This window comes from Elephas maximus, chromosome 9 (assembly GCF_024166365.1).
Source record: "Elephas maximus indicus isolate mEleMax1 chromosome 9, mEleMax1 primary haplotype, whole genome shotgun sequence".
Classification (NCBI taxonomy): Eukaryota; Metazoa; Chordata; class Mammalia; order Proboscidea; family Elephantidae; genus Elephas; species Elephas maximus.
Genome location: NC_064827.1, coordinates 79026838 through 79052098, shown reverse-complemented (window position 1 = coordinate 79052098; position 25261 = coordinate 79026838). Strand labels below are relative to the sequence as shown.

At 52.0% G+C, this 25261-nt stretch overlaps 2 protein-coding genes across 2 annotated transcripts in view; both read left to right on the top strand.

Annotated features, from left to right (window-relative positions):
- EEIG1 (estrogen-induced osteoclastogenesis regulator 1) overlaps window positions 1-17147 on the top strand; it is a 44835-nt gene extending 27688 nt beyond the window's left edge. The window contains exons 2-11 of the mRNA XM_049895493.1: window positions 3718-3838; window positions 4013-4042; window positions 6354-6470; window positions 8423-8469; window positions 8651-8811; window positions 11001-11105; window positions 11193-11388; window positions 12572-12693; window positions 12804-12873; window positions 14393-17147. Of these exons, the coding sequence (XP_049751450.1) occupies window positions 3718-3838; window positions 4013-4042; window positions 6354-6470; window positions 8423-8469; window positions 8651-8811; window positions 11001-11105; window positions 11193-11388; window positions 12572-12693; window positions 12804-12873; window positions 14393-14438 (1015 nt within the window). The 3' untranslated portion in view covers window positions 14439-17147. The remainder of the gene's footprint in view (window positions 1-3717; window positions 3839-4012; window positions 4043-6353; window positions 6471-8422; window positions 8470-8650; window positions 8812-11000; window positions 11106-11192; window positions 11389-12571; window positions 12694-12803; window positions 12874-14392) is intronic.
- A 2266-nt stretch (window positions 17148-19413) lies between these two features.
- DPM2 (dolichyl-phosphate mannosyltransferase subunit 2, regulatory) lies at window positions 19414-22661 on the top strand. Its single transcript, XM_049895494.1, has 4 exons — window positions 19414-19731; window positions 20037-20126; window positions 20923-21025; window positions 21840-22661. The coding sequence occupies exons 1-4, from the start codon at window positions 19729-19731 to the stop codon at window positions 21896-21898; spliced, it is 255 nt and encodes an 84-aa protein (XP_049751451.1). The 5' UTR covers window positions 19414-19728; the 3' UTR covers window positions 21899-22661.
- The last annotated feature ends 2600 nt before the right edge of the window (window positions 22662-25261 follow it).

The window sequence follows — 25261 nt, the reverse complement described above, 5'->3', positions numbered from 1 at the left end:
TCCTTCACCCATTTTTCTAATTGGGTTGTTTGTCTTTTTATTATTGAGTTGTAACGGTTTCTTAGACATTCTAGATATGTCTCTTGTCATAGATGTGATTTGCAGGTATTTTCATTCTGTGAATTGTCTTTTCACTTTCTTTATGGTGTCCTTGTAAGCACAAAAGTTTTTAATGTTGATGAGCTTCAGATTTTTCTCTTGTCTCTTGTGTTTTTGGTGTCCTTAGTAACTGTTGCCTAATCCAAGGTCACAAAGAATTACCCCTGTGTTTTCTTACATTTAGGTCTGTGATCCATTTTGAGTTAATTTTTGTATATGGTGTGAGGTAGGAGTACCATTTCATTTTTTTTCATGTGAATATCCAGCTGTCCCAACACTATTTATTGAAAAGGCTATTCTTTCCCCCATGGGATTATTTTGGCCTTCTTGTTGAAAATCCATTGACTATAAATGTAAGGGTTTATTTCTGGACTCTCAGTTCTATTCCATTGTTCACTATATCATCCTTATGCCAGAACAATACTGTTTTGATTATTTTAAGTTCATAGTAAGTTTTGAATCAAGAAGTATGAATTTTTTAACTTTGTTCTTTTTTCAAGATTGCTATGGCTGTTCTGGTGCGTTGAATTTCCATGTGAATTTTAGGATTAGCTTGTCAGTTTCTACAAAGAAGCCAGCTGGGATTCTGATAGAGATTACGTTGAAACTGTGGATCAATTTGGGAGTATTGTTATTGTAACAATATTAAGTCTTATGATTCATGAACATGGAATGTCTTTCCATTTATTTAGATCATTTTTAATTTCTTTCAACATGTTTTGTAGTTTTCAGAGTATAAATTTTATACCATTTTTGTTAAATTTATTCCTACATATTTAATCCTTTCTCATGCTATCATAAATGGAATTGTTTTCTTAATTTCATTTTGGATTGTTCATTGCTAGTGTATAGAAATACAGTTGCTATTTGTATATTAATCTTTTATCCTACAAACATGCTGAAGTCATTTATTCTAATAATTTTTAGTGGGTTCCTTAGTATTTTCTACATACAGGATCATGTCATTAGCAAATAAAGATAGTTTTACTTTTTCCTTTCCACTCCCATGTATTTTTCTGCTTTGTTTAGTCCTCGTCCTTCTCCTCCCGCCAGAATGTAAGCTGTTCACTGCTGTGTTCCCAGTGCATAGAACATGGCTGGCCACACAGATGATGCTCAGTTTTTTGAATGAATGAGTGAAGCTGGCATGACTAGGGTCAGGCGACACCCCCCACCCCAGGGCTCCCACTCCTCTTGTGGCATCCATCCATGAGAGTATCCATCCATGCCTGCTGGGTGAGTTAGGTACTCACCGCCCCCTCATCTCTGGTCCTGACTTTTTTGCTTGTCCCCAGTCTTGGGGTTATAGGGATTTGCTGGAGCTTATCCTTCTAAAAAGGTTGGAGCATTGTGGTGACTGAGTCCCCCTGTGGTCCCAGCATCTTCAGCATCTTCATCAGATGAAACATGTCTCACAGGAGCCTTCCTCATAAGGCCAGGCACTTTGTGGGGCTCAACTTCCCTGAGCGCTCTCAGGGCCCATGAGGAAGTGGGTGGTGTGCCCATTTTACAGATGGGGATGGAGAGAGGGCAAGCCCCAGTCTAAGTCAAACAGTGAGTATGAGGGCTGTCCACCCAGGTCTGCCTGACCCATGTCCCAGTGTCCCACATCATAGCCCTTTCAAGTACATGGGATAAGCTTTGGTCCCATCCTCAAAACCTCATGGAACCAGGAGAGGGTTGACCGGAGGGATTCCTTGTAGAAGACTACTAGCCTTAGGGCTTTCATCAGCCAAGGAAACATTCCCCAATAGAATGGAGAGCATGCCCCTTACTCATGCTGTTTCCTCTGCCTGGAACTGTCTCTGACCTGGCAGCTGCTCACTCTTCATTTGGGCCTGAGCTTGAATGTCCTCTCCCTGCAGCTGTCACCGCCCTTGACTCACCTCTTCCACCTACCCTGTCCTGGTGACACTGAGTCTTCACTGGGAGTAACTGTGAAATGTCAGTCTGTGAGTAAAGTCCCCTGCAGTAGCCCATTACCTAGCACATACCTGGCACTCAGGTATAGATGAGTGGGGGGATGCATGGCAGGGCACTGCTAACTCACAACACCTGTAGTTTTCATGCCAGGCTTTCCTGGGCTCTGTGGCTGAGTGCTCTGGCTCTGAAGTTGGAAAGTTCTGGTTTCAAGCCCTGCTCTGTCACTTACTTGAGGTGTGATCTTTGGAGAGTGGCTTTCTGTTGGCGTGTCAGCGCCCCCAGCTTTAGAAGGAGGTGGAATAGAGCTACCTTAGGAGGTTGCTGTGAGAAGCAAACAAACCGATGTTCAGGAGATGCTCGGCTGTGGACCTCTACTCTCAGACCCCAATCTGACAACCCGTGCCCCTCAGGTCACCTAGGGTGTGGCGAGGCCATTTCCTCAGCTGTTCCCTTGGCCGTTCTGGTTAGGTGGGGTGAGGCTGGAGATAATGTTTCTCACGCTACCCCCACTCTTCCCTGAGCACCGGTTCTGACGGGCGGGTTGCGGGAGGCTGAGAGTTGCGCAGGGCACAGAGCCCATCTCTGCCGCGTGCTGCCGCCACCCCCAGATCCTGCCAAGGCCCCCACAGCAGCTGGGAGAGGCTTGGATGAACTGCTCCCACTGGCTCCCACCCACTGCAGGGGCACAAAGCATCTCCCTGTTAAAAGGGTACTGATTTATTCAGCTCAGTCATGCTCCCCAGCCCCAGGAGGAATGTGAGGGACTGAAAGGCCAGGCCCCCAGTTAGTGTAAGGGAAGCTGAGAGCCCTGAATTGGTGTCTCAGCTCTGGTGTGGCACTCAGAGCCAGGCTGCTTGAGTTCAAATCCCTGTTATGCCTCTTACCAGTAGTATACCTTGGGTGAGACTCTTAGCCCTCAGAGCTTCTGGTTTCATTGACTAAGGAATCGAATTATGATGGAAGCTGCCCTTGGGAGTTGTTGGAAGGCTTCACTGTGATCATGTATCTCCAGCGCTTGGCGCAGTCATCATTGACTGCCAGCATCCGTAAAATGCTTTGCTCAGTGGCCAGCACATAGTAAGACCGTATGAGTGTTAGCGGCTGTAATTATCGTTGCCATTGTTGTTATTGCTGGTGAAGAAGGGAGCTCTGGAGTCAGGCAGAGCTGGGCTGTTTACTTAGCCTTGGTCTCCTAATCTATAAAATGGGCTGACAATAGTCCCTCCTGGGAAGTTAGTTGTGAGGGACACAGGAGATGGCCCACAGGAGCCTGGCTGGTGGCAAGTAACGGCAGCAGTGAAGGAGTTGCCAAAGGCCACAGAGCAAGGTTGGGGGGAGGGCAGCGCACGGGTACAGGAAGGTTCTGCTGACTAGGCCCAGAGCATGCAAACAGCTTGTCAATTAGTTCTCTGAGGAAAAGATCAGCTGCCCCCAGCATGACTTCACCCTTCCTTGTGTTTTTTACTTTAACAATTCCACATGCACATTCTTATTGTGAAAATTAAGTCACTTTGTGACATGAAGTGGACGTGAGAGCCCCCTCCCTTCGCCTTCTGGCAGTAGGCCCTTCACATCCCATCCCCAGAGGCAAGCCCTGTTGCTGATGTGGGGTCCCTTTGGCAGCGTTGACCTGCGTGCCCATGCATGTGTACGCACATGCGTGCCTGTGCTCACGTGTCCCCACCTGACCCACAGGGAGGAAGTGCAAGAGAACTGTGTGCGATGGCGGAAGAGGTTCACCTTCGTGTGTAAGATGAGTGCCAACCCAGCCACCGGCCTGCTGGACCCTTGCATCTTCCGCGTGTCTGTGCGCAAGGTGAGTCTGGGGCCCACAGGGGCAGGGGGGAGGCCACAGGCCTGGGGCCAAGGGACAGGGTAAGGGGCATTGATCTGGTGGCTTCAGGCCCCCCCCAGGGGAAAATGGGATGGTCCCACGAAGCCCCTTGGATTCCCTGGTCACCCACCGCTTGTGTCTTCTCTCCCTGTGCAGGAACTGAAAGGCGGGAAGGCTTATTCTAAGGTAAGCGGGGCTGTGTGAAGGGGTGGAATGATGGAATGCGATGGGGTGGGAGGGGACAGGCATGAGAGAAGCTCCTGGAAGAACTTCCAGCCCCCTTTTCTTCCCCAAACAGGAGACACTCAGCCCTACATGGGATGGATTATTTTTTTTAGAAATGTCTTTATTGGTAGTTTTGCACTTATTATCAAGGCAGCATGGCTTTGTTGCAACACAGATGATGTAAAAGTTTCTGTGATGAAAAGGGGATGGTTTCCACCACTCACCTGACCCCACTGTAGGCCTCTTCTCCAGACCTTACCACTGGGATTGGTTAGGGTCTTTCCGGACCTTTTTAGGGGGAAAAAAAAATTATCATGAAATATACAGAACAGGGAGTAAAACATACATATGATTAGAGAAATACAAAACGATCACCCTACATAAATATTTGTGTACATCACACCCACTATGATTTCTTATATACAAATAGGATTCATTCTAAATGATTCTGCAGCCTGGGCTTTTACCTACCCATACGTCAGGGCATCTTTTCATGTCAACACAGACAAATGTCCTTACACTTTCTAACAGCGGCAGAGTATCCCATTGTGTGGCTGGGCTGACTCAGCCAGTCCCCACTTCTTGGGCATCTAGGTTGTTGCCAGGTTTTCACTGTACCAACAGACAGTTCATCCCTACATCAGGAAGATGGCTCTGGAAGATTCACCTGAGGCTGTACCCTAAGTCCCTCTCCATGGGGACTCTTGGAGCATTCTCTACAGCTCCCAGGAAGATAGCCCAGCAGGAGGGTGGTCTCAGTCAGTTGGGAGGGGGAAATGCCTTCGCCTCAGCCTCAGCTCTCACCCTGCACTGAAGGCCTGAGGGTGTTGCTGCACAGGGTGTGGTGCGCCCACTGACCAGAGCTCAGGAAGCTCAGCGGGCTGTACTGTGCACTCTGCCCTGGCCATGAGTACTGATGGCCCTCTCCAAAGAGAGGACAGGGTGGCTAGAGCCAGGCTGGGGATGGTACTGTCAGAATGGAAATTTCCCCTCCTATTGCCTCATGGGTGAGGACAGCTGTCCAACTAGGAAAGAAACAATCAGCAAACAGCTGGAACATCCCACCTCCACCCAGAAAACATTTATGAAGCACCTAGCACGTGTCAGCCACTGCTAGGCCCCTTCCCTCAGAGCATCTAAATTGAATCTTCACTATAGGCTTTATTCCGATTATACAGAAGAGAAAACAAGACCTAGAGAGGTAGTGGGACTTGGCACTGGTCAGGCCTGAGTTTAGCCCTGGCTCTATTGGTTAAAGCTGGTGGTCCTGGGCAAATCACTTCCCGTCCCTGAACCTTAGTTTGCTTATCTGTAAAACAGGGGTCACTCTTAGTTAATGGTGAGGCCAGGATCTGAACCCAAGTCTCTGATTGTGATTCTGGAGTGTGTGTCCTTAAACCCTGCAGTAGAGACCAGCACGCAGCAGGTGCTCAGTAAATGTCCCTGGTTGGTTGGGTTGCGCTCACAGCCCCCAAGCCTGCTACACACTCACCTCAACTTCATTTTTCCCTTCATGTCCAACCAGACTTGGCTTCGATCTAAGAGTACTTCTTAGCTCCTGGCCTATTCTCCTACTTAGTCCCACTTCCCTCCCCAACCCCTCTTGGACACAGCTTCAGAAGAGCAGCCCAGAGTTCCCCTCCTTGGATCCCAGAGTTCCACTGAGCTAGCTAGCCTCAAGGGCCCATCCAGATCTTGGACTCTGCCTGCCAGCCCCCTCACACCAGGCCTCCGCCAGGGGAACTTGTGGGCCACAGCCTTCCGTGGGGTTCCCACCTGCCCTGTAAAGTGCCCCTTCCCCTCCTCCTTGGGCCCCCCAGGGGTAGGGGTGTCTCATCACTCCACTCTGCTGCCAAGTTCCCACAGGCCTTCTCTCCTCCCCTGCTCACTTGTCTGGCAGCTCCCGACAGCACAGCCTTGTTTCCCAGGGAACAATGTGTCTGTGTCACAACAACAATGTCCTTTCATCTCTGGCACACTGGCCCTGGTGCACTCTGGGACGAGGCACAAAGGGTGCTTTGTGCAGCTCAGGGATGTGAGCTCCTGGCTTTGCCACGTTGGTGTGGTGCTGCCTACCCGGGCCTCTGTTCTTGGGCCCTGATTATGCAACAGTCGGGGCTCTGGGGCGGGCCCAGGGGCTTTGTCTGCCCCTCCCCTCCTGTCCCTCCCCCACCTCTGCCAAGTTAACCCTTCTGGCTGGGTCTGCCAGCCTCGAGCCCACACTCCCTGAAGCCTCCAACACACTCCTTCCCCCACCTTCCTCTTCTCCCAGCTGGGCTTTGCTGACTTGAACCTGGCTGAGTTTGCGGGCTCGGGCTCCACGGTACGCTGCTGCCTGCTGGAAGGATATGACACAAAGAACACTCGCCAGGACAACTCCATCCTCAAGGTACCCAGGGGCCCTCCTGCCTCTTCTGGCTCCTTCCCACCAAGGAGCAGGAGTGGGAGGTGGGCACAGAACCTGGAAATGAGACCGGACGAAGACCCAGTGGGAAGATATGGGCCCAGGGGTCAGGAAACCACCATCAGAGGCCTGGCCTGGCCACTGGCCTCAGCGTCCCCCATCCATAATTGGGGGCCAGGGTTGGACCCAGACAGTTTCCTTAATGGTTAGGTGAGCGCTTTCAATGAAATAAGTGTCGTACTAAGTGCTTGCATCTCTTATCTCATGATCCCCTGACAACAAACAGCCCATGAGGTGTGGTGTCTATTATTAGTCCAATTTTGCACAGGAGGGAGTTGAGGCACAGAAGTTAAGTAATTCACCTGGGGTCACAAGTAGAGCTAGGACTTGACCCCCCAACGTTTGACTTTGCAGTCCAGCTTCTAACCACTGCCCCACATGACCTCACTGAGGTGGCCTGAGATAACAGGTGGAGTATCAGCGGGTGGAAGAACCTGTGTGAACTGTGGGCGGCTGCTCTGAGGGCCCAGATGCCACCTGCCCTGGCCGGCCACGTGTGGGTTTCTGGTGCTGGGGGAGGTCCTTACCCCCAGGCAGCCACCTCTTTGGCCTCCTGGAAGCAGAGAGGTCTGGGCTTCTGCTGCGAGCACACTGCTTCCTCCATCCCCACACCCTTCCATCTGGCTGAGAAAACAAGTCTTGTCCTAACAATTCATCTGGGACCTGGCCCAGCAGGAGCATGTTGAACCCAGAGAGAGCTGGGCAGGGGGTGGTGGGCAGGGGCTCTGGGCCTCCTGAACCCTTTTCAGAGGGAACCAGAGGCACCAGAGACCAAAGGTTGGGGATGACTGTGGTGAGAGTTAGGCCCTTTGAGCCTTACCCACAGTGGTCCCATGTACCCTCATCAAGCCATATCAAGGGGACCTGGGGGTCATGTGGCCTTGGGTTCAAGACCAGCTCCTGCATCTCCTAGCTTCTTGGACAGTGGCTTCCCTTCTGTATGTCTCAGTTTCCTGGTCTACAGCCTGGGGCTATCACCAACTTTGTAGGCTGCTCCCAGGGCCAAAATGAGATCGCCCATAAAAAGCCTCAATCCAGTGGTCACCATTTTTGTCAGTGGTGGCCCTGGGATCAGAGCACCTCTTCCCCACCCTGCCACCCTCTGTGTGTTGCTCAGTCTCAGCCCAAACTTTGGGACCGAAACCTTGCTATGTTGGGGCCATCGTGAAAATGTCCAGGCAAATGTTAAATTTCTAATGGCCTCCTGCTTGACTTTTTATTCAACAAACTTTCACTGAGCCCCTTCCCACCGAGTTGGACTCTGAGTGCCCCCCTCCACCCCTGCCACCCACATTGGGCTCAGGGAACCCTCCTGTCACCTGTGGAGCTTTATGAGCCCCCCTCCCCCTACTCACTCGGAGGGCGGCAGGCTGGGCACTGAGGTCAGAGAGTGAACGTGCTCTTGCTCTCCCATGTGCTTCGTGCCCTTGGGCTGGCCATTTCCCCTCAAGTCTCAGTGGCCAGCTCTGTAAAATGGGATCAGTAATAGTAACTACTTCCTGGTTGCTTTGGGGATTAACTAAGCAAATGTGTGTGCTGCTACTGGCATGTAGTAAGCACGAATTTCCTGGCAATTTCAAGGAGCTCACAGTGTCCTCATAGTTTAAACTAAAAGTAGCTAGCTTTTGCTGCACACTCACTCGGCGCCAGACGCTGAGCCAGGCAAATGAACTACTCCACGAGGCAGGCACTAGGCTCATCTCCACCCTCCAGATGAGGAAATGAGCTCAGTAAGGTTAGGTAGCTTCGCTAGAGCCCCCCAGAAACAGGATTAAACCCCAGACCCTTCTGAAGCCGTGGAGGCTGTAGGGAGGCCACGATGCCTGGGCTGGGTATGGGTGGAGATGGGCTGGCTGATTTCTCCCCCTTCCCCATAGGTCACCATTGGTATGTTCCTGCTCTCTGGAGACCCCTGCTTCAAGACGTGAGTGCCAGTGTGGGCCGTGAGTGCCAGTGTGGGCCGTCGCGGGTGGGGAGGAGCTCCATCCTGGGCACTGGGGGTGGGGAGTGACAAAGATTCTTCCCTCCACCAGGCTCTTGGGTTCCCCTGTTTTTGTCCAGCCCGAGGGGTGGGGTATTCTCATCATGCCCATCTGTCCTCCCAGGCCACCGTCCACTGCCAAGTCCATCTCCATCCCGGGCCAGGATTCTTCCCTGCAGCTGACATGTAAGGGTGGTGGGACCAGCAGCAGCGGCGGCGGCAGCAGCACCAACTCCCTCACAGGGTCCCGGCCCACCAAGGCCAGGCCCACCATCCTTAGCTCAGGTACCATTCCCCATCTACCTTACCCCTCCCGGTGGCTGAAGACTTTTACCACCACAGTGTCTCCAGGTCCCAGAGACTCGTTGAAGAGAGGGAGATAGTGGAGAGGCGTCTCCATTCACCCATGCTTCCATTTGGGAGCTGTTTTCTGAGCACCTCTTGTGTGTTAAGTGCTATGTTTAGTCCCAGGGTCACAGCTGCACCTACACTAACATGGTATCCCTGCCCTCATACGCAGGTACAGAAGGTGGGAGAGGCAGTGTCTGGGCGGTATTTGGGCTGACATCTGGGGATGCAGTGTTCCTGGCAGAGAGATGTGGAGTGAATGCCTCTCCCACATGCTGCATATTGTCAGGCAGCTGTTTCGCCTCTAGTCTCAATGACCTCCAGTAGAATGGGAATCAGTAATAGTGCACAGTGATTAAGAGTTCGGCTACTAGCCAAGAGGTCGGCAGTTCAAATCCACCACCCACTCCTTGGAAGCCCTATGGAGCAGTTCTCCTCTGTCCTGTAGGGTTGCTATGAGTTGAAATTGACTTGATGGCACCAGATTTTAATAATAACTACATCCTAGGTTGCATTGGGGATTAACTAAGCAAACGCACATGCCATGCCTGCCACATAATAAGCACTTGGTGTGTATTTCCTGGCGCTGTATTTTTATTAAATTGCCACTATTACTAATATTGTTGTGAAAAATGAGAGGGAGCCTCAATCCCCACAGGAGCCAGCATGGCAATTAGGAGGAGGTGCTGCCAGGAGAGGAGGCGCTGGCCTCCCCACAAGTGTCTGCCGGGCCCCTCTGTACCTAATGCAGGGTGAGCTCAGAGCTGGGAGGTAGACCAGTCCAAGCTGATTAGTGAGCAAAGTGGCACATAGCGGCCCTGATTTGTGCCACAGGAGCAATTAGCGGGCTCAGGGCACAGGCGTGCAGCAGACATATTTTGGGTGTTTCTGCCCCTAGAGGCGCGGAGCAGTGAGGGACCCTCTCACCTCAAGGGCCCAGTTTTCCTCCACTCCCACCTTTCCTGCAGACCCAGTCAGGGTGGCAAAAGGCTGGGTCCAGAGCTATCCACCACAGCCTGGAGGTTGAATGTGGGAATGGGGGCTTCCCAGTGCCAGTGTTCTCCAACTTCAGGGTGGGACCCCCAGAGGAGAGAGCTGGGGACCTGTCACCCAGCATAGATGGTGCATTTAGGAATAGTAGAAGAGGTGCCCCTTCTAGACAGGGTGGGACTTGAGCCCCCACTCTTCGCTGCAGCTGGCGCCCCTACCCCCCCAGGCAGAGGACCTGTTAGAAACTTGAAAAGCCACATGGCTTCTGGTAGGGTCACAAACAGGCCCAGGTCTAGCCCGTTGCCTGGGTGTGCTCCTCTCTGTAGGGGAGGTAGAGGAGTCCTTCCTTCCTGTCCTGGGCTGGTGGCAGGCTCAGAGCTCTGGATGGGTCCCACCCAGGGGAAGCTTCAATGAGCAATAGGCGGTGACTGTTGTCTGATTCCTAGTTCCCTTGTGCCTTCTGCTGGGGAGTGTCAGGAAGGTTTGTTTTGAAGCTGGACTTATGGGTGACTTGGGACAAGACTGTGTGCCCTGGCTGATAGGCTGTTTGGGGCCAGTCCACTCCCATCTCCCAGCCCATTCCCTCACCTTTTTTCACTCTATTCCATCTATACTTACCCAAGTCCATTCAAGCCTCAGAGCCTTTGCTTGTGCTGTGCCATCTGCTTGGAGAGCCCTTTCCCTGATGCCTTATCTGGCTCACTCCCTCCCCCGCATCCTGAGAAGCCTTCCATGACCCCCTAATATGCACTTAGCTCCCAATACCCATGCTCTGCACCACTCACCTCAGCTGTGGTTAATTGTGGGTCATTTTTTGTTCAGCATTCCTCTTCTCTGCCATAGCCTCTGAGGCAGTCTACCCTGACTCCTGTTCACAGCACCCAGCAGAGCACCCCGCATGGGGGAGCTCCCCGACAGATATTTGTAGCATGAACAAGCCTGGGTTCACATGGTGAACTGTGGGTCAGGGCAGGTTTCTTCTCTCTGAACCTCACTTTTTTAGTCTGTAAAATGGAAATACAGATGTCCCCCATAGCCACCAACTGTAGGAGGCTGAGTAAGACTTGTGTGAAGAAGGGCCAGGGTGGATACCAGTGAGTAACCCCCTCCACCACCTGCCCCTCCCTGCCTTCCAGGGGTGCCAGAGGAGCCGGACCAGAACCTGTCCAGCCCTGAGGAGGTGTTCCATTCCGGCCACTCCCGCAACTCCAGCTATGCCAGCCAGCAGTCCAAGATCTCCGGTAAGTGTCCACCTGGCACCAACCAGTGGCCTTTCACAGTCCTGAGAGTCCCCCCAGTAATGAACCACCCCCTTGACTGCCCACCAGGCTACAGCACGGAGCACTCACGCTCCTCCAGCCTCTCGGACCTGACGCACCGCCGCAACACATCCACTAGCAGCAGCGCCTCTGGCGGCCTCAGCATGACTGTGGAGGGCCCTGAGGGCAGTGAGCGGGAACACCGGCCCCCCGAGAAGCCGCCAAGGCCACCCCGGCCCCCACATCTGTCAGACCGCTCCTTTCGGTGAGCCCCACTGCTCAGTACTCCGTGGAGAGAGCATTCCCCTCCAGTGAGGCCTGGCCAGAGCCACAGCTCATCAGGCAGGGCTTGGTGCAAGGGCTAAGGGCCCCAGGAGGGCTCTGACCTCCAGGAGCAGTATGATGCAGAGGGCTGGAAATCTTGACTCCTGATGGCTCTCTGAGCCTCCACTTCATCACCTGTAACATGGGAATAATACTGTCCCCACCTCAGAGGGTTGAATAGTGATGGTTCAACCAGCTGATGTTCATAAAAGTCATAGCTCTATGCCTGGCTTATAGCACATGCTCAGTTAATGGTTGTTGTTAGCAGCTTAGTGTAGTAGTCAAGAGCATGGTCTGTCAGAAAGGGCCATGTAAGTCAGAGACTCCACCAGCCTGACGCCGGAAGAACTAGATGGTGCCCGGCTACCACCAATGACTGCCCTGACAGGGAACATAACAGAGAATCCCTGATGGAGCAGGAGAAAAGTGGGATGCAGACCTCAAATTCAAGTAAAAAGACCAGACTTAATGGTCTGACTGAGACTGGATGGACCCCAGAGGTCTAGGTCCCTGAACCCTCTTTTAGCCCAAAAGTGAAACCATTACCAAAGCCAACTCTTCAGACCAAGATTAGACTGGACTATAAGACAGAAAATGATACTGGTGAGGAGTGTGCGTCTTAGCTGAAGTAGACACATAGACTGTGAGTAGCTCCTGTCTGGAGGTGAGAAGAGAAGGCAGAGGGGGACAGGAGCTGCTTGAAAGGACACAGGAAATTCAGGGTAGAGAGAAGGAATGTGCTGTCACATTGTAGGGAGAGCAACCAGGGTCACAGTCACATAACAATGTGTGTATAAGAATTTGTATGAGAAACTGACTTGAACTGTAAACTTTCACTTAAAGCACAATAAAAAAAAAAAGAGTATGGTCTGTCAGACCAGATAGAGTGGGTTGAGTCCACCACATACACACTGTGTGACCTTGGGCAGGTTACTTACCTCTTAGAGCCTCCGTGTCCTCATCTGTAAAGTCAGCACCAACATCCCTGGATTGCTGTAAGGGCTAAGTGAATACAGCATGACATGTGCTTAGAACATTCTAAGAGCTGTAGATGCTAGCTAGTAGTATTTCTGTTGTACCTGTTATTGCTCTGACTGTCGTGCCTCTGCTCTGCCCCAACCCAGGCGGAAGAAGGACTCGATGGAGAGCCACCCGACCTGGGTAGATGACACGCGAATTGACGCAGACGACATCGTGGAAAAGATCATGCAGAGCCAGGACTTCACAGAGGGCAGCAACACTGAGGGTGAGCTGGCTGCCCACACTGGGTGGGCTGGGGGCAGTGCTGCTTGCTCTAGGAGCTCCCCAGCTGCCCCTGCCCCAGCTGAGCCTCCATCCTTCCCCATGTCCCCACAGACAGCAACCTACGGCTGTTCGTGAGCCGCGATGGCTCTACCACACTGAGTGGCATCCAGCTGGCCAACAGGTAGGGGGTGAAGGTTGGGTGGCGCGGGGGGCGGTCATCAGGACAGCCCTGGAGTGTGGTGTAAAAGCAAGGTCTCTGCAGGCCACCTGACCTGGCTTGAATGCCTACTCTGTCACTGAAGTGTGACCTTGGGCAAGTCACTTCTCTTTGAGCCTCAGTTTCCCAATCTGTCACATGGTGTGGACAGCACCCATCTCACCTGGAACCCGGCACAGGGAGCACACCGCAGGGTTGGCTGTGAGAGTTCCAAGGGTAACCCTTGGAAGGTATTTGGCAAAAGGCTTGGCATACAGCATGGCATACATGTTTATTTTGGACCCCGTTTTTCCTCCTCTTCCTCCTGGATGTGGGAACCCCTAAAAACATCATGATGATTTATTTATTTATTGGACAAATACTTATTGAGCACCAGTTCTACACCAGGCACTGTACTAAGTGCTGGGATATAGCAACGAGCAGCCCAGATCTCTGCCCTCAGGATGCTCAAGATGAGGGGGCAGTAGGATCAAACTTTTCCTTCAACTCTGTAGTTTATATTCTTTCACTATCATCTATTCATTTAGAGCATGTTTACCATGCACCTAGCTCACTAGATCTTTGGCTTACCGAATAAATGAGTGAATGAATGAATGATGAATGAATGAATATCCAAGCAAGCAATGTTGGAAGTGAGTGGAGGAGCTTCCCACCTACAGAGTGTGCCAAGGATTTTCCCACATGTTTTAGTTGGCCTGGTGAGAAAATCTAGGCCCAGAGGAGGCAAGAGACTTGACTGGGTAGCCCAGGGTTCCAGGACCTGCCCTCTGCTGCTGTTCTGCTGACACCTCCTTGCTGAGGCTTGAAATTGCTGCTCCCATCCCCCAGCTGGCCTCCTGGGCTGCCCTAGGTGGGCTGGGCAACAAGAAAACAGGAAGGAGGGGGCCTCCTTGGAGGTTTATGAACATCTCCGCGAAGATGAGGGAGCTGTAGTTCAGGGGAGGGAAGAAACCAATCTGGTGGGCAGAAAGGCGATAGTGGAGCTGGATGCTGAACCCCAGGTGTCCGTAATGCCACGGACGGGGCTGGCCTCAGAGGGAAGAAGAGCTGGCTAAAGGTCAGGCCTCCCCCTCCCCCACTGCCTTCCACTGGCCTCTTGGCAAACCTCAGAACCCCTCTGAGCCTTGATTTCTTCATCTGTCAAATGGGACGATGATACGGTCCCTGTCTGACAGAGTTGTTGTGAGGACGGGAATGGCACACCCACGTGTATGTCACTGGTGTCCAGGAAGAGCTTGGGAACAGAGCCTGTGCCAACTCTGTGGTCCCATAGACGACCTGGCAGCTAGTCTTGACTCTGATACTCACAATATGTGTCACCTTGAGCCAATGATTTAACATCTCTGAGCCTTAATTTCCCCCTCTGCAAAACAGTGCTGGTTAGCAGGACCTGCTTATAAAGTACCTGTCTGGGCTTGGCCCAGAGGGGCGCTGGGTACATGGAACAGTGAGGAGGTGGAGCTGACCTGTCTCTCCCCTGCAGGGTCTCCTCTGGGGTCTACGAGCCAGTCGTGATCGAAAGCCATTGAGGAGCAGGTGTCCAGACTGGAGAAGGGCCCTGCCTTCGTGGACATCCAGATTCATGTCATCCCACGAAGGACATTCCCCTTCAGATCCCCATCTGGGCCACATCTCATCTGTGCCTCTTCCATGTACTCCAGCCCCACATGTCCCCAAAGCATCATTCCATGGTCCTCCCCTCCATTCTGGGACCCTTCTGGCCCCCTGGAGCCCAGGCACCACTGTGAATATTCTCCTCTGAACCACTAGAGGGCAGGACAAGTAGGCCCTTGCAGCAGGTGGCCAAGACAAAGAGCAGGACTGTCTCCACTGGAGACTGACTGGACCCCCTTGGCCAGGGACAAGCAGCAGCCCTTAAATATGAGGAGGCTGCTTGTAGCTGGGAGGCCTCTTCCCTGCCTCTCCACCCACTCCAGGAACACTGGCTACAGCCACCCTGGCAGGGCCTGGCTCCATTGCCCCCTTGCCCTTGGGGAGCCAGTCCATCCCCAGAATCCTGCCACCGTGACCCTCTGACTGCTTAGTGCTTCAGCTATCCCTTCCTTCTATCCTGGGGGACCTGCTGGCGGCCTCCTCCTGGGAACCAAGACCTCACACCCCACCCACACTTCACCCCATCGAATGTTCTGCTGCTGCCCTAGCAGTCTGCACTTTGCACATGCTTGTCCCCAACACAGCCCCCCTGCCTCCTGCCACCCCTTCCCTGGTCCTGTCCCAAGGATCCCTGGCCTCTGCCTGCTGTGCAGTCAGAGGCCCAGGCATCACAGCCCGGCTGGAACGTGGCACTGCCTCTCCTCCCTCCAGTTAGCCACAGCTCAGGCCTGGGACCTGTGCTGAGAAAGGTCTGAACGTCAAGGGGTTTCCCCTCTGCCAGGGCTGGATCCTGAGCAGCTGGGTTTCATGTAGGAAGGCCAGGAAAGGTGCCCCCCAGGGCCTGGGAGGTTGGGGGCTTGGCTAGGCTGGACTTGGCAAGCAGAGCCCCCTTTCTCTGCCCTCAGGGTCAGCTGGCCCAGGCTAGGGCCAACACTGAAGAGACAGGTGGGCTGTGACTGGGCTGGCCCGGAGCTGGGTTCCTGGCCAGAAAAGACTCAACCCTCCTCTGAAAGCATCCCCTACTTCTGGGCCAGGCACAAATGAAGTCCTGTAAGAGACATCTCTCCAGTGGGGGACAGTCTGGCCCCCCTCCCTCTCCATTTCCCCCGCCCCAAGCCTCTGCTCTCAGCACTTTTCCTTCCCTGGTCCTTGTTACTTGCTTAAAGGTGGATTCTGGCTACTAGCCAGTCCCTGGACCCCCACCCCACCCCTCTTTTAAATTTCATTCATTTTGTATAAACCCAGCAGGCTGGTGTTTAGTTCTGTAACTTCCTTTTCATTTCTTTTCTCTCTCTGTTTTTTGTTTTTTTCTTTTTTTGACTTCACAGTTTGGTATTTTCTCCTCCCCCAGGTTAGGGGTAGGAGGTTCTGTGCTCTGCTCTGCCTGCTGGCTGGGTCTCAGCAGGGCTGGGCGTCTAGATGTGGGGAAGGGCACAGGCTGGTTCTCTGGTATGGGTAGGTGGGGTTCCTCCCCAGGCTGGGAGGTCACCTTACCCAGCTTCTCATCTGCCCCTGCTAGCAAGAGTTGGGGTTCTTGGTCCCGGAACCTGGCTGGCATTGGGACCAGAGCATTTTTAGGTTTGATTTTGTTTTTACTGTTTTATGATTTTTTTAATCACCTAAGTCTTTTTGTAGAAAATGAATGTTAGAAGGTGCCTGCCAAGGCAGGATGGAGCTCTAGTCAGCTCTGAGGGTCCCTTCCTGCCCCGCAGATGCCTGGCACTTTAAAAGGAAGCTGGTGGTGCTGTCTCCAAATGGGGTGACCCCCAGAAGGTGGGGGAGTGTCATCCTCCTTCTGTGTTTGTGTGACCTCAGCCCAGGGAGGTAGGAGGTGCATTCAGGGTGTTTTGGGGTCTGGTTTAAAGTTCTGGGGTTTCGGGCACAAAACTGTTGGCTTTAGCACTGTTGGGGAGACTCCTCCAAACCAGGAACTCCAGCCCTGCCCTAGGTGAGGTCTGAGCTCAGCAGTCACCCAAGAAGGAAATAGAGCCAGGCCACACTCTTCCAGTGCCAGGCCCTGGGCAGGAGAATTGGACTAGCTGAGAATTCGGCCACAACCAAATTAACACTGGCTGGAGCCAGAGGCCAGGAGCCCTGGCCTCGGCCCCACATGGGAGCCCTTTCCTCGGCCCTCTGGCCTCCTCGAGCTCAGTGAATCCCCACCAGGTGTGTACAGCTCCTGGACTTCAAATTCTATATAGAGATAGATATATTAGAGATATTTTTGGAAAGGAATTGGTCTATGCAATGCCAGTTTGGAATCTTCTTCAAGGACAGTTTTAATATTTTTACTAGGAGTTTTAAAGAAAATAAAGGTCTACAGTATTTTTTAGGGTGATTTCTGGTCACCCCACAAACTGACCACATGATATGATCTACCAGGGTGGAAAATGTCCACGTTTTCTCTTAGGGAGTTGAGTGGTGAGGCAAGGTTTTTTTGTTTGTTTGTTTTTTATTCCTCTCCTTTCTAACAGAATGCTGCCACCACCGCCCCCGAATTCAGCGGACTGTGTTTGTATCTCTGTCCCAGCTTCTATTGTAGAAAACATTTGAAGGGGAAATCAGTCTAGTATCAGTGTCTTGGTTTCAAGGGAAAAAAATAAATATTGTGGTTTTTGTTTTGGTATGGCATGTTGTTTTTTACTTGTTACTTTACCACATTGACTTTGGGGTCAAAGACAGCATCAGAAGGAAGCCCAGATGTGTGAGTGAGGTGATGTTCTGGGGGCTGGGGAAGATGTCCGTGGTCAGGGTTCTCCAAGTCTTGGCTACAGTCATTATCACCACCTTTATTATTCCAAATCTGAGTGAGGAAACCAAAGCCCAGAAGGGTCATTACTTGCTAAGCTCGCACAGCTACTAAGTGGCAGGTCCTGGATTTGAATTTGTCTCTGACTTAAGAGCCCAAGTTCTAACCACTGCTCTGTGGACCTCCCCAGCAGTCAGGTTGCCTGTAATGAGTGTGGCTGAGGGCAAATAACTCAGTTTTCTCAGCTGCAAAATGGGGTTGTGTATTATGAGAAAGGAAGTATACAGCCTAACCTGTGGGAGGTGCTGGGCAGGTTCCCAGCCTCTCTAGCCCCAGGCCAGAGTAGTCTCCATGCTAGGCCTTGGGCCTCTCTCCCCGTTTACCTGACTCCAGAGTCACACAGAACTGGGCAGCCTGGCCAAGCTCTGGGAAAGGTAGGTTGCCCTGGCCTTTAATGAGCTCAGAAATGATGGAAAGCCTAGTGGCTTTGGACAGGCCAGAAGGGACCATGTTCCCCAGCCTGGCCCCTAGCCCTAGGCCAACATTAGCCCCCCTCCTCAGGGCTACCCCAACTCATGGCCCCATTAAGCCCTAATGCTAATTCTCAGCCCTTTCCTCTGTCAGGCACACTCAGGGAGGGAAAACTTGGCTTCCAGCCAAGCCCAAAATCAGTCCTGAGATTGAAGGGAACTGTTCTATAAGCTTTTTTTTTTTGGCGGGGGGGTGGGTAACCCCCATAGTCAGAAATGAGCTCACATGACTCAAGGAGATAAATGCTGCTGGCAGGAGCAAACCATGCCAGGCTCAGACTTGGCTGCTTCCTCCTTGAAGGGGAAACAGCAGGCCCAGGGCCTCCACGTAACCCATCAAGGAGGCCTGGAGTGCCCAGTTGTTGTACCTTCTAGCATTCCAGGATCTAAAAAATCAGAGTCTTAAAGCTAGTTGATTGATGTGTGCCAAGCCCCATTCTGGATACAGCAGTGACCATAGGCCTTACCCTCAGGGAGCTCACAGTGGGCCAGACCAACACCTTAGCCAATTAAAACGGGGAGACAGGAGGGAGCCCCTGCTTCCCGATGCCAAAGCCACTTCCCTGGGGACTCCCCAGTGAGGCCTAATGGATGAGGAGCTGCTGGCCCTGTGAGCTGTGGGGAGATGTCAAAGATGATCTGGCCCAACCACCCTTTGTTCTCAAATGAAAAGGCCTCCAAAGCGTGTAGGGTGGGGGGGAGGTGGCAGCCCTGCCATCTCCTGGCCAGTCCAATGTGTCTGGGCTGCTGCAACACCCTGGTGAAGGGAGGGAGGGGCCCCTGGCCCAGCCCGCAGTGAAGAGGGACACAGGACAGGTCGCCAGGGAAGTAGGACCTATCCCTAAGCCAGGCTCCCCTTATCTACCAATTGAAATCTCCCACATCTCTGCGGATTCAAATCAGCCTCCCTTCCTCGCACCGCAGACTCAGCAGTGAACACTCTCTTGTAGCTGGTGAAAACCCCAGGTTTGGAGGCTGAGGTGGAAGATTAGAAAGGCAGCTTTATTTCCTTCCGCAAGGAAAGGAACACCCAAGGGCTGGTGCTTCCAAGGCTGTTCAAGGATAAGGTTTAAAAAAAAAGGTTTAAGGAGGTCACTTTTATAGAGTTTACAAACAGGGAGATCATGTAAATACATCAGCAACATTCTAAATCATGCCACGCAGGCACAATAAGTGTTAACATACAACTTCTTTGAATTTGTGTTTAGAAAATAGCAGTTAAACCCCTTCTAAGGGTGGGAAAGTTAATATATACAAGGCACTTAATGAGCCAAAGTTAACTCTAGGTCTCTCGAACGAGCTTAAACCAGCTCTCGAGGCTTATTGTCCTGCCTCAAAGAGGAAATACAAGCTCTAAGATGTTATCTCTTGCTTGGTTCCTGACCACACTTGCTGTGGGATTTTTCCCAGTTATCAAAGGCTCCTGCCTTACTCTGTACCCTTTCCTTCAGGAGGCATGATAGGGACCGGGAAGCGACACCGGATTCTGGTCTCAGTTTCACCATTCCTTGAATTGTGACCTCCAGCAGGTCTCTGCCCGTTTCTGAGCCTCACTTTCGACCTCTGAAAAATGGGACTTCCGACCCCCAGCCCATCCTGCTCTGATTTTGGGTCTTTGCAATGTATAGGAATAAGCTAGGTTCCTGGGGCGAACGCGACAAGACTGAGGCCTAGAGGGCCAGGCAGTCTGGGTCCCCAACTCTGTCCTATTTCCCTAGAGGCCTTCGGGGAACAATCTTCCCCACATTGCCCTTGAGAAACTTCATTTCCCGACATGCAAAGGGGAGGCGGTGCCTGCCTGTCTTAGGTAACGTGGTCTTGGGCCTGCCTGAGGACTACGACTCCCGGCGTGCCTCGCGGGTCAAAGCAAAAAAAGTCCCGGAACCGGAAGTGGCTTGCTGCTCCGGCGTCGGAACGTATCGGGTAATGGTGAGTTTGGGGCAGAGTGCGGCCTGTTGAGGGCATTTAGGGGCTGGTGGTGCTTCCGCTTAGGAGCTGGGTCTTCGGCACTCGGAACCGAAATTTCCTTTCCGCTGGCCCATTGTACGGATGAAAACGCCGAGGCCCGGTACCCCTTGCCCAGCCTGGAAACTGACTCCATAGTTGGCCCTCAATACGTTTGTTGAATGAACGGGAAATTTAGAGCATAATCAGGCTGCGACGCTCCCGCTCCACGCCCCCGCGCGCCTAAATGGCGAGTCAGGGTTGTTATCTGAGCCCTTCGTTTCCTCCAGGCCACGGGAACAGACCAGGTGGTGGGACTCGTTCTCGTCGCTGTTAGCCTGATCATCTTCACCTACTACACCGTCTGGGTGATCATCTTGGTACGTCTCCCCCACCCTCTATGCACCTACTCCCGTCCCTAACACCGTCCCTAACAACGTTTAAGAAGCTACTGTGTGCCAGATACTGTGCTAGGTGTTTCACCTGCCTTTACCTCACTTAATCCCGAGAACTCCATTATAAAAAGATGCTAGTGGTGTTCCTTTTTTATAGGTGAGGAAGCTGGGGTTCAGGGAAAAGGTTTAGCCCAAGGTCGTGTGCTTAACCACTACACTGTAAAGCCCTGTTCCTGAATTGCTTTGCCTTTGATGGGAATTCTAGTCTTTCTGTTTATCCTGCTAGCTCCTGGACACAGCTACTGCTAATGAATTTTGTGCGGGCTTTTGGGATTTTTTTTTTCTTTCTTATGGGAAAATTTAGCAGTTATTGCTTAGAAATTGTAGTGTATTTGGAAGGCAAAATCTTGTAGAACCTCATATCCTTCAAAGAAAGATGTTAGTAAAGATCTTGGAACTGAGGTTGAGAATCAGGATTCCTTATGTACTTCTTGCCCCTGTAAGGCTGTAAGTGCCCTAGGGCAGGTGCCCAGCACCAACCCAGGGCGGGTGGCTTGGGTGGGCATTAGCCCACCAAACGAGTACCCAGTAAACAATCATTAAACGAATGAAGGAAACATATCAAGACACGCAATGCCACCATCTTAAAAGCAAATGCTGTCTTGATGCCCTGAATGGGGTCAGCCCCTTGGACAGAGGAGGTAGGATATTTGGGCTTAGGGGGCTGAGGGAGACTAGGCAAGGTGAACTATGCTCACCAGAGCTCTGCCCTTGGTGCCAGCCATTCATTGACAGCCAACATGTCATCCACAAGTATTTCCTGCCCCGAGCCTATGCTGTCGCCATCCCGTTGGCCGTGGGCCTCCTACTGCTCCTCTTTGTAGGTAAGTCATCACTCTCTCAACCCTCGGCATGACTGTCTGGAGGGCCCCCACGACCTTCTCTCATCCCCGAAAATACTTCCACACTTTGGCGTTTGCTGTAGATCTACTTGAGGCTTATTGTCCCCAGGTCTTTCCCTGGGGTTGTCCTGTTTCCATTTCAAGGATGGAAATCAGTGGTGACTCCTCTGGTTTACCCAATGCCTCAAGCTCATAGGACTCCAGTGAGATGTCTGCCTTTTTCCTACCACCACCACTCCCGTAACTCTGCTCACACCTCAGTTACCTCTTACCCTCTCGTTACCCTGGTTTGTAGTTCTTGCACCTCTCTATCTCCTGTGGTTTAGTCTTGGGGGCTTTCTAAGAGCTGAAACTATGTCTTAGTCATTTCTTTGTCCACAGCACCTGACACAGGGTTTGCCACTGAGTTGGGACTCACGAAAGTGGTTTGGATGAGTCAGCAATTGAGTGGATGATAGGATAGATGGGTGCATGGACGATGGATGTGGAGTGGGCAGATCGGTGGGTGGTTAGGCAGGTGGACAGGGGATTGATTGAATGTGTAAATGCATAGATGGAATTTCAAACACCAAACACAGTGTCTTGCATGTGGTAGGGACTCCTTTGGTGTTTGTGAGTAGATTCGTGGCTTGATAAATGAGTAGAATGACTAGAAAGATGATCAGGTGGCCTGGAGGGTGGTAGGGTAGATGCATGGCCCTGCGTGTGGGTTGCTGCACCATGCCATGTCCTTCCCTGGCCTTCCAGCAGCCCTGAGCCCAGATCTTACCTAGTTTGTGTGGTCTGTATGTTCCAGGAGTGTTCATCACCTTCGTGATGGTGAAGAACAAGAAGGTGGCCAAGAAGGCTCAGTGAAGTCCCGGCAGGGGATGAAGCTGTCAGTCCCTTTTCTGCTTCCCACCAGGACAGGGACCAAGGGTGGGAGTCAGTAGGACTGGTCCAGGTACTAAGGCCCCTCAAGCCTGGCTGCCCTGCAGTCATGCCCATGGGATGGAGCTGTTCAGGACTCACCCCTGACTGACCAGAGCCCCTGCTCCTCCCCTGTTCACCCTTCCAGAAGCCAGGAGGGAGGAGTACCTGGAAGTCTCCTTCTCACCTACTTCTGCCCCAGGACCTGAAAGATGCTGATCCTTTCCACCTCACCTTCATACCCCCTGTTACATTTTCTTCTGGGTTATACCCTTTTGCTGCAGTTTCCCTCCTGTCACATGCTGATGTTGGACTTAACGGGCTCTGAGGGAGCACGCGATCTTTCCCCACCATGTCCTGCTTCTCTACAGAGGCAGCTTTCTCAAGTCTGACACAGCCCCAGGCCCTACAAGGACTTCTGGACCTGGAAAGCCTAGGGGAAGTGCTGACAGACCCTGGGATCATTGCCAGGGATCAGGGCACATTAGGGTGGCCACACTGGACCCCCAGACTGACCACTCTTCATGGAGGTCCAGCCCCCCGGCCCCAGTGCTGGCCTATGCGGGAGAGTTTAACAATAAACATTGATCATGTGTTTGTCTTTGTGCCACTCTTGAACAAGGGAGCTGGCCATGAGGACTGGAGAGGAGCTCGGAGCTGGCCCCTGCATTGGCCTCAGGTCAGAAGACCCTGGTTCATGCAGTGAGGGTACCTCAGGTGCCTCCTCTGTACCAGCCCTGTGCCAGATACAAGGAAGAGCAGGGACTGGTTCTGGCCTGGTAGAGCTCACAGCTGGGGACTCAGTGCAGGGGAGTTGGCATAAGTGCTTGGAGGAGGAGCTCTGGGCTTCTACCCACCAGATGGCCAGGTGGGGGCCCTGGCACAGGAATCAACCACAGACCATATCAGCCTCCACTGTACCTTCCCTTGGCTCCTCAGCTGGCAGACCCTAGCATTCCAGGGAGCCTCTGGCCAGTCCCCTAAAAGCCCAAGCCCATCATCTATTGCCAGCACCCAGCATGGCCCTGAGCAGCAAGAACTGCTCAATGAGATCAGGGCTGGCTCCACTGTGTTTAGGTTGACTGATCTGACACAGCCCCCTTCAGCCCTGCCAGCAGTTCCACTATGCAGCTCTGGACAGTCCTATCTTTCAGAGTGCCTAGAGCAGACTCTTACCACCTCAAGCCTCAGACATTCACTCTTCCTCCAGTTAGTGGAGGACCTGGTCTCCCTCATCACTGAGAAAAGAGTCCAGTTGCAGACGTACTTTACCTCCCCTTACCTCTTCCACCTTCTCTGTCCTCCATTCCCAGACAGAGCTGCCCACCTGGGCTTTGGGACCTATCCCATCAGACTGCTATATCAGGAACCTCATGTCACCAGGTATCCCCTACTCATGGGCACAACTTCTGCCTCTCAGCAGGATCCTCCCATTGTTTCATGAACATACCTACGTAAGGAACCCTCCATCAATCCAGTAATTCTCAAGTATCTTCTTATTCTTCCCCTTCACAGACAAACTTCGCAAAAGGGTGTCCACATCTGCAGCTTGCATTTCCTCACCTCCCATTGCTCTCGGCATCCATCACCCAGGAAGGCTGCACCTAGTGCAAATAGTGATGTCCGGCCTTTAAATCCAAACGGCGTTTCCTTGACCCCTTTGCCACATTTGGAACATCCCTGTGACATCCTCCCATCCACCCTCTAATGCCCTTATACTGTCTATGATGCCCCGTTCTCTGCTTTCTGCCTCTCTCACTCATTCCCATCAGTTCTGCCATGAGATCCTGGGGTCCTCAGGGCTCAGTTGCAGACCTCACTCACGCTCCCTCGGTGACCTTATCAAGTGCTGGGGCTTGTTCTAAACATGCACCCAGATGCCAACCTGACATCCTCATGGGTTGTCTCCTTCAGTGGCACCTCATATTTTTCCTGTCATGAGGTAAATTCACAGACTTGCCCCCCAAATCTGTTTCTCCTGTCATGCCCCACCCCATCATGTGATCAGCATCACCCTGACCCTGGTTTCCCACATCCACACGACCCCCCAAATCCTGTTAGTTCTCCCTCCCCTTTTTTCAACCCCGCCCCAGCCCACAGCCACCTCCCTAGTGCAAAGCCACTATTCTCTACCCTGAATCACTGATGGCTTCCCCACTGCTGTCCGTTGCTATGCTGGTCTCTTCCAATCTGACCATGCACAACAGCCAATGTGGACTTTTTAAAATACTTTTGAACGTTTTTCTCACATCACACTTACAGTGTGTTATGGATTGAATTAACCCATTGCCTTCGAGTCGATTCCGACTCATAGCGACCCTATAGGACAGAGTAGAACTGCCCCGTAGTTTCCAAGGAGTGCCTAGTGGATTCAAACTGCTGACCTTTTGGTTAGCAGCTGTAGCACTTAACCACTACACCACCAGGGTTTCCATGGATTGAATTATGTACCCAAAAAATACGTGTTGTAAATCCTAATCTCTCTGTGGTTTTAATCCCATTTGGGAATGGGTTGTCTTTGTTACGTTGATAAGACAGGATTAGTGTAGGGTCTATTTTGAGTCAATCTGTTTTGAGATAGAGATTAAACAAGGGAGGAGGACAGAGATGGGGGAAGAGAGATGACAAGCCACATGAAGATGGCCCAGGAGCAGAAGCTCAGAAGAGACAAGGACCTTCCTCCAGAGCCAGCAGAGAGAAAAGCTTCCCCTAGAGCCAGCACCGTGAATTCTGACTTCTAGGCTCCTAAACTTTGAGAAAATAAATTTCTGCTTGTTAAAGCCACCCACTTGTGGTATTTCTTTTATACCAGCACTAAATAATTAAGACATAATACATCTCTGGGTTCCCATACCCTTCTTTACCACACCTACAAGGAAGGCCCTGCTTGCTCTCTCTTCTTCACTCCAGCCATACAGGATGTTGGTTTCCTGGAACTCAATGTGCTCCTTTGCATATCCTGCTCATTCATTCATTCAGTGTGTACTTATTAAGCAACAGTTTTGTGCTCGGTATTGAGCCAGGAAACGAGACAGATGTGGTTCCTGCCCTCATGGCCCTCACATTCCAGGGGAGAGATGAAATAAAACAATCTCTGACAGTGTAAGGGTTATGACAATAAAACAAAGTGATGTGACAGGAATGAGAGCTGGCCTCATTCACTGATGGTGGGAATGTAAAATGGTGCAGCTGCTGTGAAAAAGTTTGTCACTTCCTCAAAAAGTTAAACAATTACCATATGACCCAGCAATCTCTAGGTATATACCCAAAAGAATTGAAGGCAGAAGCCCAAACAATGGCAGATTCTTA

Excerpts from the sequence above, each read along its gene's own strand:
- DPM2 (XM_049895494.1), top strand. Across the intron at positions 20,127-20,922 it reads CCGTCTGGGTGATCATCTTG|CCATTCATTGACAGCCAACA; the intron begins GTACGTCTCCCC and ends CCTTGGTGCCAG. Across the intron at positions 21,026-21,839 it reads CCTACTGCTCCTCTTTGTAG|GAGTGTTCATCACCTTCGTG; the intron begins GTAAGTCATCAC and ends TGTATGTTCCAG.